This window comes from Pseudophryne corroboree, chromosome 6, assembly GCF_028390025.1.
Source record: "Pseudophryne corroboree isolate aPseCor3 chromosome 6, aPseCor3.hap2, whole genome shotgun sequence".
In the NCBI taxonomy this organism is placed as follows: Eukaryota; Metazoa; Chordata; class Amphibia; order Anura; family Myobatrachidae; genus Pseudophryne; species Pseudophryne corroboree.
Genome location: NC_086449.1, coordinates 163,971,347 through 163,987,054, shown reverse-complemented (window position 1 = coordinate 163,987,054; position 15,708 = coordinate 163,971,347). Strand labels below are relative to the sequence as shown.

The window sequence follows — 15,708 nt, the reverse complement described above, 5'->3', positions numbered from 1 at the left end:
GGTTTGCAAAAACTGGATGGTCAGATCCAGATGGTGTAGGAGAACTTCTGTGAAATTCGCCAGGATCAACAAGTCGTCCAGATACGGTAGGATCCTGACCCCTTGACGGCGGAGGACAGCCGTCATTACCACCATGACCTTGGTGAAAACACGCGGAGCCGTGGTCAAGCCAAAAGGTAACGCCCGAAATTGGTAATGGAGGTTGCCCACTACAAACCTCAGGTACTGCTGATGCGACAGTGCAATGGGAATATGTAGGTAAGCATCCTGTATGTCCAGGGAGACCATATAATCCCCAGGTTCCAAGGCCAGAACAATAGAGCAAAGGGTTTCCATACGAAACTTAGAAACCCTGACAAATTTGTTCAAAGACTTGAGGTTGATTCCACTGGGGGGTAGGGAACCGCCAGAACCTGAACTCTCTGCTGCCAAGTTTTCCTCAAACATGCCTGCAGCGTCACCTCCACACACTGTGGGATCAGCTCCAGCTTTGTTGCCCCCTGTAGCTGACATAGCTAAAAGCACAATCTCAGGCAGCACAGTACAATATCAGCAGCAATATACCTGACAAGCACCCCCTGTGCAGCTTATGTACTCCGCAAACAGGGAATTCAAGAGGTATATGGTGACTAAAAATCACAAAGAAAACTACACAATGAGTATATCTTGTGAGACACCTATATCAGATAATAAACCTGACACACTGAGCCCCCCTCAGGTCATAGAACATAGGGACAGCAATCTGAGTGAGAGACATGAATGAAATGGAGGTCACACAGCAGCTACATGCAAACACATAGTCACAATGTACAATGCAGAAAGTATGACATGCAATAAAACTGCACTGGACTAGCAATACAAAGTAATACTCAGTATAGCTATATAATTATTGGAATGTATATAACCTATATAATAATGTTTATTAGAAAATTTCATTAACATTTAATTTGTCTTGTCTTGTAAATGACAATAAAGTATTCTTATACTTAATTAGTAGATATATCAATGCACAGTAAAGACTGGATGTATATCACAGGGTACTTGTACTATATAACCCTGACTAAATGCACTGTTTCTTAACTCACACTGTCAACAGACATGTAGAATACTTAAGTGTCTTGTAAAATACACAGCGCTGACATGCAGGCAGCTTTACAAAGGAGGATTTGCCCAAACAGTCCCAGGAACAGAGTTGCTCTGTGTAATGGCGCCCAAACACTGACTGGGAGTGATGGAGAGAGATATATGCAGCTCCAGGGCGGGAACATTACTGTAAATGGCGCCCTGGGGCTGGGGGAGGGGCTACAGGTCAAAGCCTTATCCTCCTGCTGGACCTCACCACTGGTACTATGGGCTGTATTAAAAACGTTTTTTTATGAGGTAAAAACTCGACCTGTGCCCTTGCCCTGGTGGTTTAGTGGAGTCCCTGCCTGACCACAGTGTCCACGCCAGCGCGCGCAGCCCGCCTCCCACCGTCCGCGTCACGATTTCAGCGGGACCCATTTACCTTTTTCCTGAGTGCGCGCCCACACGATCCAGGAAAACTTCTGCGAGTGTGTGACTAACGGGGAGCAAACCGGAGCCTCTGCTGTAAGTACCTGGCAACCAGGGCGCGGGAGAATACAGCGCCGCTGGGGGAGGTGATGGAGTTGCAGCAGGAGATGTCAGACTGACATCTATCACTGCTGCAGCCCTTGAAGTCTTCTATCTTCGCATAAAAAAGCTATTCTCAGGACTGCTGGAGCAGCCCACCTGTTGTATGCCTGCTTACTGCATGGCACCAACTACAAAACTGAGCTCCTGTGCACGGAGGCGGCGCTATGCATCTTGGGAAGAGTCAAAGCTTTGAGCCTGTTGGTGCCTCGGATCAAGATCCTACTCTACACCCCCGATGTTAATCCCTGTGGAGCCCAGCGTACTCCGCAGCAGAAAGGCATTTATATGACTCATCATATGGATGCTCAGGTTATAAGCAAAGTGGGTGACTGCACTAGGCCCAGCGTACCAGTAGAGTGGGTGACATCTGTAGCTAACTAATTAAGCTTTAGGTATGGAGTGTGGATGTGGTGGTGGTGGAGGGACTAGGTTTATAGGATAATTTTCCATTTATCCAGCTCTGGAAAAGGTGATCAGGCAAGGAGAAGAGTAACAAAATACTAAAGAGAGTCATACCTTCTGCATCAATATTGTGGTCAGGTATCTCCAGTTCTATAACATTCATGCTGGATTCTTTCCACGACCCACAGAACATACTGGAGAAGTATCCAGACTGCGGAAAGACATAACAGAGGAATGTATGAAAATATTCACAATGTAAAATTTAGGCCTCAAACCTGCCTGCACGCCCACTAACATGCATGGAGTATAAATGGTAACTTAACTTCTATAGATTGTAAGTTTGCGAGCAGGGCCTTCCTACCTCTGTCTGTCTTTGCCCAGTTTTGTTCTATAATTGTTGTTCTAATTGTAAAGCGCAACGGAATATGCTGCGCTATATAAGAAACTGCTAATAAATAAATAAATAAAATACTGTGGGGAATATTCAATTACCCGCACTGAGTGACTGGTGTAAAAGTATCACCGGTGGGGCTATTAAATTAGCCCCGATAAACTGCTTTACAGGGATTTGTTCCACCTGCCTCCGGCACGTGAAGCAAAATACCCGAAAATGGGGCTGCTTATACCGAAAAAAAAACACAGGCTTCGCTAAACCTGCGTGTTTCCAGGGGGAAAGGATGGTTTGTTCCCAGGTGAAAAAACATGAATAAAACATCGGGAAATATCACCCGAAGCTCCTGCAGCGGGAATGTAATATGTACATCTCATATTTTAAATTCTCTGCAAATGCAATTCAAATGTGACAGAAACCACAAGGCAAAGTGGATAAAGTTTGTTCTCCCCGTAGTCCACTATGCTTAGATTGCCATAGTATCCTTTTAGTCCTGGACTCCTATGATTTACACAGGTTCTATGTCCGACTACATTCAGCCTGCATTTCACCTGGTTTAATCAGACACAAAACCTGTGTAAATCATAGGAGTCCCGGATTAAATGGTATATAATAGCAAGCCTAACTGTAGCAGCACTTCTTACAGCTGTCTAGTTTTTCAGGAAACAAATCACATACACTAGCTTTTAAAGCAGGAACCAAGCTCACACACATAGCTATGATCCTGATTACAATTACTATTAAACTCAGAACTGATGACATGTCCCATAAATAAACGGTTGACTGTTAGTCCTATTTCTGCATGTTATCTCTTTGATAATCCTACAAATGTATTACCCACCACTGATGTAAGACTTCGTTACAGGCCTTCCATGAATAAGAGAATGTTCTTGCTTCAGTGTGCTTAGAACTGCTCTTCACTCCAGCTCACTGATTGGAAGCCTAGATTACCGCCTAAATTCTCTTCTGGACCAGAATCCCTAAAAACGATGGTTCAGTATGGGTGTGATACATGGGGCCGGGATACAGACAACAGCACCTCGACAATTACAATGCGGACAGGTAACGGGGTAATTATATAACCCATCCCCTGTCTACTACAATAATCCACATGGGGTGGCGGCTAGGGCTAATAGTGGGGGATGCGGATAGGGCCAAGTCACAAGGGGTGGTGGCAATGGCTAAGACTCTGGGGAAGACTCCGGTACTGCTAATCCCCTCTCTAGTACCTAATCCCAACTCCCCCTTAATACTGACCTTCAGGATGTTGGCAGCTGGTGTTCTGGAAGACTACAGTTCCTCTCGCATACCAGCCATGTATAGTTGCCAAGAGATGGAGCTTAACAGCGTCCAAACAGTCCGCCTTCAGAGTGTTGGAATGTACCATGTGCTGCGGCTTTCATTTATTTTTTTTATTTTTTTAACTACAGGCTGCCTGATGGCTAGACTTAGCACAGTGCGTTACCCTTCTGGTTAAGGTTAGGGACTGGGTATATCCAGCTCTAACTCTGACCCTTTCAGTAGGGTGAGCGAGGAGACTATTGCAGTAAATCTAGCCACCTCCTCCCGCTCATTAGGCAGGCTGGGCTAGTAAGGATACACTTCCACTTGCCAGCTGATAACTTCTGTGATGGTCTGAAGTTGTGTATAATCTAGAGAGCGCACCTGTACTGCAGGTGCTGCTCTCATTGCACTTCCTGCTGGCTGCCTAACATCTCCACAGCCACTGACTCTCAACAGCACAAGGCCCTGGCTTGAGCTAGCTGCCGGCACCTGTGTCCATGGCTTCCCCAGACTTTAACTCGCACTTCTGCTTGCTGCACTTCCCAGCTCGGCCTTCAGGCTCTGACTTTCAGCAGCATGTTCAGACTGCCACTGCTAGAGCTCCATCGGCAAAGTAGAAACAACTGGACAGCTGACCCCTGCACTCAAGTCTGGTACCACCACAGCCAATAACCCCTGAAGACCACCATCACATCTCCCTGATGATGCCAGATACCACAGAACACCTTCAGAGGTCTTGTGAAGGCCAAGCCTCGACGGGTCAGAACTTTGTCAGCAAGAGGGGCACCTACACAACATATGGCTGGTGGTAATGGGCAATTCTCTGTGCTGTACGGGACAGCTACACAAATTCAAACTACATACGTCTCCAAAATACCAATATTTTAGTGGGTCTTAAGTTACATGGTAAGGGATCTCTACTAAGCAATTAAGTTTTCATATAACAACAATTTCTTAACAGACAAGTTTAACCACTTGCCTGGCATGGTCGTATCAGATGTGACCATACCTGCAAGTGTCTTATCTGAAATGGTTGCATCAGATAAACAGTGTTAGCAGCGGCAGGGAAGGGAAACTTCCCTCCACTGCTGCAGTCAGAGAGACCGGAAGGTCCCTCTGCCTCCCTGCACTCTCCCCTACTGATTGCGGTGCTGCCGATCACTACCGATTGGTTAGCGTGGTAGGACCCCCCTCCAGCGGCTGCAGACAATAGCAGCCTCTAGGGAGTGTAAATGAACCCCCTCCCCCCCTGTGTACCTGGAGGCTGTCACGGCTTTCAAAATGAAAGCCGCGATGGTCGCGATGTTCCCGACTGATGATTGGAGAGAGAAAATATATTTGAAATAAAACAAAAATTTAAATTAAAAAAATAAATAAATATTTATTTTTATTTATTTAACTAAAATCATTTTGGATAAGGTTAATGTTCTTCACCTAATTCACTTATAAAAAAAAAAGTCAAAGTGGTATTTGAGGAAAAAAATCCTCAGTTAAGTGGTTAAAAGGAAAAAAAAAATTAAATGTGTGTGATGCACGGGACCTTATGTTGACTTCCTGGAGAATCACGCTTTTAATGTTATGGTTGATGGCTGAAAAAAAAGAAGTTTTAATAGTATATTTTTATCAATTAAAATGCAAAGTGAATGAACAGAAGATAAAACTAAATCAAATCAATATTTGGTGTTACCACCCTTTGCCTTCAAAACAGCATCAATTCTTCTAGGTATACTTGCACAGTTTTTGAAGGAACTCGGCAGGGAGGTTGTTCCAAATATCTTTAGAGAACTAACCACAGATCTTCTGTGAATGTGTAGGCTTGTTCAAATCCTTCTGTCTCTTCATGTACTCCCAGAAAGACTCAATGATGAGATCTGGGCACTGTGGCAGCCATATCATCACTTCCAGTACTCTTTGATCTAGCTGAAGATGCTTTTTAATAACATTGGCTGTACGTTTGGGGTCATTGTTCGGCTGCAGAGTTAATTTGGAGCCAATCAGAGGCCTACCTGATGGTATTGCATGATGGATAAGTACCTGATTATATTTCTCAAAACTGAAGAACAAACAAAACGGGCAACATTGAGGACCACAGATGCAGTTTTCAGCCAAGACACTTCTTGCTTACTTTCCTTTGAAATCAGAAGATGTCCAGCAGTCAGAATACCACTGCCAGCATCCAGACATGGATTTAAATTTTTGGGTTAGGCTACGGGTGATAAGGGGGATGGGCGGTTAGGAGTTAGACACCACCAGAAAGGGGTTAGGGTTTGGCACAATCAGGGAGGGTTAGGCTGCAGGTAAGGAGGGTTAGAAGCACTGGGGATTAGGGCTAGTCTACTTACCACCTTGGTGTCAGGATCCTGAGCGTCTAGATGTCACTGTCGATATTTTGACTGCCGGCATCCCGATACCATCCCCCCTAGAAGAATTTATGCTGTTTTGAAGTCAAAGTGTGGTCACACCACCTTTCTTCTGTTCATTCACTTTGAAATTGCTTAATTGATAAAAAAAATAGGATTTTAATACCTACCGGTAAATCCTTTTCTCTATCCTTAGAGGATGCTGGGGATGCTTCAAGAACCATGGGGTATAGACGGGATCCGCAGGATACATGAGCACACTATAAGACTTTGAATGGGTGTGAACTGGCTCCTCCCTCTATGCCCCTCCTCCAGACTTCAGTTAGAGAACTGTGCCCAGGGAGACTGACATTTCGAGGAAAAGGATTTATTTAATAAATTAAACTAAGGTGGGATACACACCAGCTCACACCTCCAACACGCCGTACAACATCGCATTCAACAACAACGCATGCAATGGCATGACCAACAGCAGTCACAGAGTTGACTGAACTCAACGCAAAATGAGCGTAACTATAACAAAACTGCAGATACAGCCCGCACTGGGACGGGCGCCCAGCATCCTCTATGGACTAAGAGAAAAGGATTTACCGGTAGGTATTAAAATCCTATTTTCTCATACGTCCTGGAGGATGCTAGGGATGCTTAAAGAACCATGGGGTTTATACCAAAGCTCTAGAACGGGCGGGAGAGTGCATATGACTCTGCAGCACCGATTGACCAAACAAGAGGTCCTCCTCAGCCAGGGTATCAAACTTGTAAAATTTCGCAAAGGTGTTTGATCCCGACCAAGTAGCAGCTCGGCAAAATTGTAACGCCGAGACTCCCCGGGCAGCCGCCCAGGATGAGCCCACCTTTCTGCAAGAATGGGCTTTCACCGATTTCGGTAACGGCAATCCTGCCGTAGAATGAGCCTGCTGAATCGTATTACAGATCCAGCGCGCAATAGTCTGCTTAGAAGCAGGAGCCCCAATCTTGTTGGGAGCCCACAGGACAAACAGAGCCTCTGTTTTCCTAATCTGCGCCGTTCTGGCGACATAGATCTTCAAAGCTCTGACCACATCGAGAGACTTTGACTCCACCAAGGACTCAGTAGCCACTGGCACCACAATAGGCTGGTTTACGTGAAAAGATGAAACCACTTTTGGCAGAAATTGTTGACGAGTACTCAACTCTGCTCTATCCGCATGGAAAATCCAATAGGGGCTTTTGTGACACAAAGCCGCCAGTTCAGACACTCGCCTTGCTGACGCCAAGACCAACAACATGACCACTTTCCAAGTAAGGAATTTTAACTCAACCTTTCGCAAAGGTTCAAACCAATGTGATTGCAAAAATTGCAACACCACATTAAGATCCCACGGTGCCACAGGAGGCACAAATAGAGGTTGGATGTGCAGCACGCCTTTTACGAAGGTCTGAACTTCTGGAAGAGAAGCCAATTCTTTCTGAAAAAAAATCGACAAGGCCGAAATCTGTACTTTAATAGAGCCTAACTTTAGGTCCGCATCCACACCTGCTTGTAGGAAAAGGAGCAAATGCCAAAGGTGAAATTCTTCCGTAGGAGCCTTCTTGGATTCACACCAAGACACATATTTTCTCCAAATACGGTGTTAATGCTTTGCCGTTACTTCTTTTCTAGCCCGAAGAAGTGTGGGAATGACTTCACTGGGAATACCCTTTCGGGCTAGGATTTGGCGTTCAACCGCCATGCCGTCAAACGCAGCCGCGGTAAGAGGCTAGGGATCTTCTATGAGCAACTCCTGAAGATCTGGATACCAGGCCCTTTTTGGCCAATCCGGAACAATGAGGATCGCCTGAACCCTTGTTCTTCTTATAATTTTTATCACCTTTGGAATGAGTGGAAGTGTAGGGAACACATATACCGACAGAAACACCCATGGTGTCACTAGGGCGTCCACCACCATTGCTTGAGGGTCCCTCGACCTGGAACAATATCTCTGAAGTTTCTTGTTGAGGCGGGACGCCATCATGTCTAATTGAGGAACTACCCAACGACTTGTCACTTCTGCAAAGACCTCTTTATGAAGACCCCACTCTCCTGGATGGAGATAGTGTCTGCTGAGGAAGTCTGCATCCCAGTTGTCCACTCCTGGAATGGAAAGACTGCTGACAGAGTGCTGGCATGTCTTTCCACCCAGCGAAGAATCTTCGTGGCCTCGGCCATCGCTGCTATACTCTTTGTTCCGCCTTGGCGGTTTATGTACGCCACTGCTGTCACGTTGTCTAACTGAATCAAGACAGGCAGACCGCGGAGAAGATGTTCTGCTTGCAGTATGCCGTTGTAAATGGCCCTTAATTCCAGAATGTTTATGTGTAGACAAGCTTCCTGGCTCGACCACTTTCCCTGAAAGTTTCTTCCCTGTGTGACTGCTCCCCAGCCTCGGAGGCTTGCATCTGTGGTCACCAGGATCCAATCCTGAATCCCGAACCTGCGTCCCTCCAGAAGGTGAGAACTGTGCAGCCACCACAGAAGGGAAATTCTGGTCCTGGGAGATATAATTATTTTCCGGTGCATGTCCAGGTGAGACCCGGACCACTGATCCAACAGGTTCCACTGAAACACCCTCGCATGGAACCTGCCATACGGGATGGCCTCGTAGGCCGCCACCATCTTCCCCAGCAACCGAGCGCATTGAAGAACTGACACCTTGGCCGGTTTCAGAATCTGTTTTACCATGTTCTGTATTTCCACAGTTTTTTCCACTGGAAGAAAAACTCTCTGCAATTCTGTATCCAGAATCATACCCAGGAACGACAGCCGTGTCGTCGGATCCAACTGTGATCTTGACAATTTTAGGAGCCAACTGTGTTGTTGCAGAATCGTCAGTGAAAGGGCAACATTCTTCAACAATTGCTCCTTGGACATCGCCTTTATGAGGAGATCGTCCAAGTACGGGATAATTGTGATTCCCTGCTTGCGCAGGAGAACCATCATTTCCACCATTACTTTGGTGAAAATCCTTGGAGCCGTAGACAGACCAAACGGACAGTCTCAAATTGGTAATGACAATCCTGCACAGCAAATCTCAGGTAAGCCTGATGTGGAGGATATATGGGGACATGTAAGTAGGCATCTTTTATGTCGCCCGACCATAAAATACCCCTCTTCCAGACTGGAGTTCACTGCTCGGAGAGATTCCATCTTGAATTTGCATTTTTTCAGATAGAAATTGAGAGATTTGAGGTTCAGAATCGGTCTGACTGAGCCATCCGGCTTTGGGACCACGAACAGGCTCGAATAAAAGCCATCCCGTGACAATTACTTGATTTTGACACAACTTTAGTATCGCAGCGCTTACTATCTCCCTTTCTAGAAGAGAAGCTGGCAAGGCCGATTTGAAAAATCGGTGAGGGGGCACGTCTTGAAACTCTAACTTGTACCCTTGGGTTACTATGTCTACTATCCAAGTCCGAGTGCACCCAGACCTGACTGAAGAGTTGGAGACGTGCCCCCACTGGTGCGGACTCCCGCAGAGGAGCCCCAGCGTCATGCGGTGGATCTGGTAGAAGCCGGAGAGGACTTCTACTCTTGGGAACTTGCCACAGCCTGTGACCTTTTTCCCCGTCCTCTCCCACTCGCAGCAAGGAAGGAGGATCCACGTCCTTTTTTGAATTTATTGGGCTGAAAGGGCTGCATCTGATAGTGAGGCGATTTCTTCTGCTGTGCAGGAACATAAGGTAAAAATGAAGACTTACCCGCGGTAGCCGTAGACACCAGGTCAGTGAGGCCGTCACCAAACAAGACCCTACCGTTAAACGATAGAGACTCCATCGCCTTCTTAGAGTCAGCGTCAGCATTCCATTGATGAATCCACAATGCTCTCCTTGCTGAGACTGCCATGGCATTGGCCCTCGATTCCAAAAGGCCAATATCCCTTACAGCTTCTTTTAAATATGCTGCAGCGCCCTGATGTGACCCAGAGTCAAAAGCACACTATCCCTGTCTAGGGTATCTATCTCAGATGACAAGTTATCTGCCCACTTTTCAATAGCGCTACTCACCCATGCCGAAGCAACGGCAGGCCTGAGTAGCGACCTAAATGGATTTTAGTGTATTTTCCTGCTTACGATCCATAGGATCCTTTAGGGCTGCCGTGTCAGGGGACGGAAGCATCTCCTTTTTGGATAGACGCGATAAAGCTTTGTCTACCGTGGGGATTGACTCCCACCTTTCCCTGTCCCCAGTGTGGAACGGATATGACACTGGAATTCTTTTGGGAACATGTATCTTTTTGTCAGGATTTTCCCAAGCTTTTTCAAAAAGTGCGTTTAGTTCATGAGAGGGAGGAAACGTTACCTCAGGTTTCTTTCCTTTAAACATACAGACCCTAGTATCAGGAACAGCAGGGTCCTCAGTGATATGTAATACTTCTTTTATCGCCACAATCATGTACTGAATACTCTTAGCCAGTTTTGGATGTAATCTGGCATCGCTATAGTCGACACTGGAATCAGAGTCCGTGTCGGTATCTGTATCTGCTATCTGGGTAAATGCACGTTTCTGTGACCCCGAAGGGGTCTGGGCCTGTGACAAAGCATCTTCCATGGATTTCCTTCATGTCTGGTTCTTAAGGGCCCTACACATTGGCCGATCAGCCGCCGAGCTGCCCGACGGCGGATACGGCCGACCCGGCGGCGGAGGGGCAGTGACGGGGGGAGTGAAGTTTTTTCACTCCCCCCGTCACCCAGCTGCATTGAAGTGCAGGCAAATATGGACGAGATCGTCCATATTGGCATGCATGTACAGCTGACCAGCGATGAACGAGCGCGGGGCCGCGCATCATTCATCGCTGGAGCCTCCACACTCAAAGATATGAACGGTATCTCGTTCATTTATTAACGAGATCGTTCATATCTCTGACTGAGACTCAGATTGATCAAATCTCTTAGTCAACCTAGTCACATTTGCGTTTAAAACACTCAACATATTCACCCGATCATCCGTCGGCAGTGCCGACACGGCGCCACTCACAGAATTTTCTGTCCCCACTCCAGCCTCCTCCTGGGAAGAGCATTCAGCCTCAGACATGTCGACACACACGTACCGACACCCACAACCACACTGTGGCTATAGCAGACAGACCAACAATAAAGCCTGCAAGAGAGACACAGAGAGAGAGTTCTGCCAGCTCACACCCAGCGCCTATCCCGGTACTGAAGCAAGTAACAAGACTGTCCAGACCTGTTAGCGCTTTTTATATATATATATATATATATATATATATATATATATATATATATATATATAATTTAGCACCAAATCACTTGTGCCCCCTGTTTTGCACCCTGTAACTTGTCAGCAGTGTGGAGGTCAGGGCCAGCATCTCTGCAGCTTCTGTGAAGAGAAAATGGCGCTGGTCAGAGCTGTGTGGGCTAAGCCCCGCCCACTACATGGCGCGCTTCAGTCCCGCTTAAAATTATCTTTATACTGGAGGGGGTCCCTTAACTAGTGCCTGGGCACTATTATAACTTATGCCAGTGCTGTTTGAGGTCCCCATGCTGCCCAGGGCGTCCCCCTTGCGCCCTGCAGTGCCGTGTTATGCGTGGGAGCATGGCGCGCAGTGCGGCCGCTGCGCGGACCTCAAACGCAATCTTCTGCAGTCACTAAAGTCTTCTGATCTTCTCATACTCACCCGGCTTCTGTCTTCTGGCTCTGCGAGGGGGGTGCCGGCGCGGCTCCGGGAACAAGCAGCTAGGCGTACCAAGTGATCGAACCCTCTGGAGCTAATGGTGTCCAGTAGCCTAAGAAGCAGAGCCCTTGAACTCAGAAGAAGTAGGTCTGCTTCTCTCCCCTCAGTCCCACGATGCAGGCAGTGCCAGATTAATGTGCACATGGGCCTGGAGCTGAAATATAGGAAAGGCCTATTGTGTACCGCTGCAGCAGATTGGATTAAGGAGAGGGGAGCAGGGGATATGCCTCAGCGCCCGTTAGTTACATTACACCGCACAGTAGTGTCCGAGACACGTTACACCGCACAGCAGTGTCTGATAGTTATATTACACCGCACAGTAGTGTCCGAGTCACATGACACCGCACAGCAGCATCTGATAGTTACATTACACCGCACGGTAGCGTCTGCTAGTTACATTACACCGCACGGTAGTGTCCGAGACACGTTACACCGCACAGTAACGTCAGATAGTTACATTACACCGCACAGTAGTGTCCGAGTCACATTACCCCGCACAGTAGTGTCCGAATCACATTACACGGCATAGTAGTGTCTGAGTTACAATACACCGCACAGCACCGTCCGATAGTTACATTACACCGCACAGCACCGTCCGATAGTTACATTACACCGCACAGTAGTGTCCGAGTCACGTTACACCGCACGGCAGCATCCAATAATTACATTACACCGAACTGCAGCATCCGATAGTTACTGTACATTACACTGCTCAGTAGTGACCTAGTCACATTACACCGCATGGCAGCGTCCGATATTTACATTACACCGTACACTAGTGTCCGAGTCACATTACACTGCACAGTAGTGTCCAAGTCACATTACACCGCAAGGCAGCGCTGATAGTTACATTACACTGCTCAGCAGCGTCTGATAGTTACATTACACCGCACAGCAGCATCCGATAGTTACATTACACTGACAGTAGTGTCCAAATCACATTACACCGCAAGTCAGCGTCCAATAGTTACATTACACCGCACAGCAGCGTCCGATAGTTACAATACACCACACGGCAGCGTCCGATAGTTACATTACACCACACGGCAGCGTCCTAGTCACATTACACCGCACAGGAGCGTCCGATAGTCCCATTACACCGCACGGCAGCGTCCGATAGTCCCATTACACCGCACGGCAGCGTCCGATAGTTACATTACACCGCTCGGCAGCGTACAATAGTTGCATTACACCGCACGGCAGCGTCCGATAGTCACATTACACCGCACAGTAGTGTCCTAGTCACATTACACTACACAGCAGCGTCCGATAGCCACATTACACCGCACAGGAGCGTCCGATAGTCACATTACACCGCACGGCAGCGTCCGATAGTCACATTACACCGCTCAGTAGTGTCCTAGTCACATTATACTACACGGCAGCGTCCGATAGTTACATTACACCGCACAGCAGCGTCCGATAGTTACATTACACCGAACGGCAGCGTCCGATAGCCACATTACACCGCAAGGTAGTGTCCTAGTCACATTACACTACACGGCAGCGTCCGATAGTTACATTACACCGCACGGTAGTGTCCGATAGTTACATTACACCGCACGGCAGCGTCCGATAGTTACATTACACCGCAAGGTAGTGTCCGTATACACACTGGCCGGAATTCAATTGATTATCATGCATGATAAATTATAACAGTATGCCATTAAGGTCACAGAACATGCACACATAACTTTAAGTGTGAGAAAGTCCTGGGCATAGGGCTACACAGCATATACTAGTGTTCATTCTAGCACCCTGCACCTTTCAAAATTTGTGCAGTTCCTCTTTCCTGCCTGGGGTGTCGCTCTCTGCTGTGGTGCTTCTCAGCATACTCTGATCTGTTACTCAGTGCTGTGATATATACCTGTGTGTGCTGTGAAGAACCAAAACAGAGAGCGACACCCCAGGCAGGAACAAGAAACTGCACAGGATTTGAAAGGTGCAGGGTGCTAGAATGAACACTAATATACTCCTTTGTACCTCAAACCGCAGCTGCAGAACACCTCACAGGTCACACAGGCGGGGAGCACTACACTGCAGTGTACTGTCCAGTGGGCGGGGCTTAGAACGGCCCGGGGGTGTGGCTTCAGGCAACAGGGGCCAGGGCTCAGCAGTGGAAGAACCAGGGGGCAGAGTAAGTTTATAAAGGTCCCACAGAGACACAGCTTGGAATGGCAAGTGAGAAGAACTTTGAGCAATCGTGGGCACAGCTGTAGATGCACCAGGAGGCGGAGCGTATCGCGATCTGGGGGAGGAGCTTATTTCGATCCTGGGTATGTGCTTCATTGGGCAGTGACAGCTGCTGGCAGCTTCAGAGGGGATAGGCAGAGTTCTGTCTCTCCGTGACAGGAGTCGAGTGAGGGAATGCTATTGGTGATGACAGGAGAAAAGTTTTTTTTTCCTGTCAACACTATCTGAACTACAGGGGATCTGTGGGCCTATTTCCAGTGGGGGGCCTGGAGCTGCAGCTCCATCCGCCCCATTGTTAATCCAGCCCTGTTGCCAGCAGGTCTCCCTGAAAATAACAAACCTAATAAAAGTCTTTTTCTGAGAAACTCTGGATAGCTCCTCAGTGTGCATCCAGTCTCACTGGGCACAGAATCTAACTGGAGTCTGGAGGAGGGGCATAGAGAGAGTAGCCAGTTCACACCCATTCAAAGTCTTATAGTGTGCCCATGTCTCCTGCGGATCCCGTCTATACCCCATGGTTCTTGAAGCATCCCCAGCATCCTCTAGGACGTATGAGAAAAACTACGAACACTTCTATTTATGAAAGTACACACACACAGTTATATATATATATATATATATATATATATATATATATATATATATATAATATCCCAAAATAGATGACAGCGGCACTCAAGGATTTGAAAAAATGGAAAACTGCATTCAAGAGTGAATGAACAAGGCTTGTTCATTCACTCTTGAATACAGTTTTCCATTTTTTCAAATCCTTGAGTGCCGCTGTCATCTATTTTGGGATATTGCATGATCGTTACCAGGAGGCACCAGGGTCACGTTCAGCCACAAGGAGGAGTGCCGGTCCACACTTGCTATATATATATATATATATATATATATATATATATATATATATATATATATATATATATATATATATATATAAAAATAGTATGTCTGGCACTCTGCAATTAGCTTCAATCATGACTTGCTCGGGGGCCCTCCTAGGGGGAAACTCAACCCATATGTAGTACTACAGAAGATGGCGTGTTTCAGGGTGAGTAACCCCATTATCAGGCCAAATGATGATGACAACCCGAAAAGTTGACCAGTGAAAAAGGAGAGTTATGGTAGACTTACCATTGTTAACTCTTTAAGCGAGGTACATTGGGTTCCACAGGGAAACATCGGGGTGTAGAGTGGATTTTGATCCAGAGGCACCAACAGGCTTAAGCTTTAGGCTGTCCCAGGATGCATTGGGGCCTCCTCTATAACCCCGCCTCCAGGCAGTGTGAGCTCAGTTTCGTTAACCAGTCCAATGCAGGAGCAGGTAAGAGAGAAGGTAGATGTTAGTCACATAGAACCACATTCTCACAACAGGAGAAGGGACCAGCGCCTAATGCCATGCAAACTCATATAAGCTAGGTGCGTCAGGGTGGGCGCTCTGTGGAACCCAATGTACCTTGCAGAAAGAGTTAACAATGGTAAGTCTACCAAAACTGTCCTTTTCTGCTTTAGGACATCGGAGATGTCCTAAAGCAGTTCCTCAAGGGAGGAAACGCCCCTTAGCGGGTATGAGAACCTGGCGTCCAAAGGAAGCATCCTGGGAGGCAGAAGTATCAAAGGCATAGAACCTAATAAACGTGTTCACAGAGGACCACGTACCTGCCTTGCACAACTGTTTTGCGGACGTGCCAAGGCGGGCCGCTTA

At 47.1% G+C, this 15,708-nt stretch overlaps 1 protein-coding gene across 3 annotated transcripts in view; it reads right to left on the bottom strand.

The window, feature by feature from the left end:
- The window catches only part of GMCL1 (germ cell-less 1, spermatogenesis associated), a 458,077-nt gene that overhangs the window by 320,040 nt on the left and 122,329 nt on the right, over positions 1–15,708 (bottom strand). For all 3 annotated transcript variants that reach the window (XM_063932081.1, XM_063932080.1, XM_063932079.1), the window contains exon 4: positions 2,173–2,269. In XM_063932081.1, the coding sequence (XP_063788151.1) occupies positions 2,173–2,269 (97 nt within the window). The remainder of the gene's footprint in view (positions 1–2,172; positions 2,270–15,708) is intronic.